Below are 478 nucleotides of genomic sequence, written 5' to 3' on the forward strand. Positions count from 1 at the left end.
CAGCACATTGTCCGGATCCCTGGTGATGGTGCCCAGTGTTTGCCGGTTGACCATGTCCCCGATCCCCACGGCAAAAATCGTGATGCCCTGGTGCCGCGCCGCCGTGGAGAAGTCGTCCACCGCGTCGTCTGTCCGGCCGTCCGTCACCACCACCATGCCGTCAGGCACGTTTGCACGGTTTCCATTCTCTGCTGTAAAACTGATCTGTAGAAGAAACGGAGACAGCATGAAAGTTCAGCTGAATTGGTAAATTACATTATGAAGAACTTAAACTGTTCTCCAACTCAAGATTTGACTCACCAGAAATTTTCGACTGAATCACTCAGTCCTCCTCAGCTATCTGACCCAAATGCTGTGGACACGTGATTTTTTCCACGTGTGACGTCAGCAAAGGGTCAAAGGTTGTCTGAAGTCGATATCGCCCCCCGTCCCGGTTGAGCGATGGTTGAAGTGCCCTGATGTATATGGCCTCTTTTAT

General features: G+C 51.5%; 1 protein-coding gene across 1 annotated transcript in view; it reads right to left on the reverse strand.

The window, feature by feature from the left end:
• Window positions 1-478, reverse strand: part of LOC109472015 (cartilage matrix protein-like) — a gene marked incomplete at its 3' end in the record, with an annotated part of 2,866 nt that continues 2,388 nt past the window's right edge. Inside the window, exon 3 of the mRNA XM_019771587.1 lies at window positions 1-204. Coding sequence (XP_019627146.1) covers window positions 1-204 — 204 coding nt within the window. The remainder of the gene's footprint in view (window positions 205-478) is intronic.

The sequence above is a fragment of the Branchiostoma belcheri genome, unplaced genomic scaffold (genome assembly GCF_001625305.1).
Source record: "Branchiostoma belcheri isolate BF01 breed outbred unplaced genomic scaffold, Haploidv18h27 scaffold260, whole genome shotgun sequence".
Classification (NCBI taxonomy): Eukaryota; Metazoa; Chordata; class Leptocardii; order Amphioxiformes; family Branchiostomatidae; genus Branchiostoma; species Branchiostoma belcheri.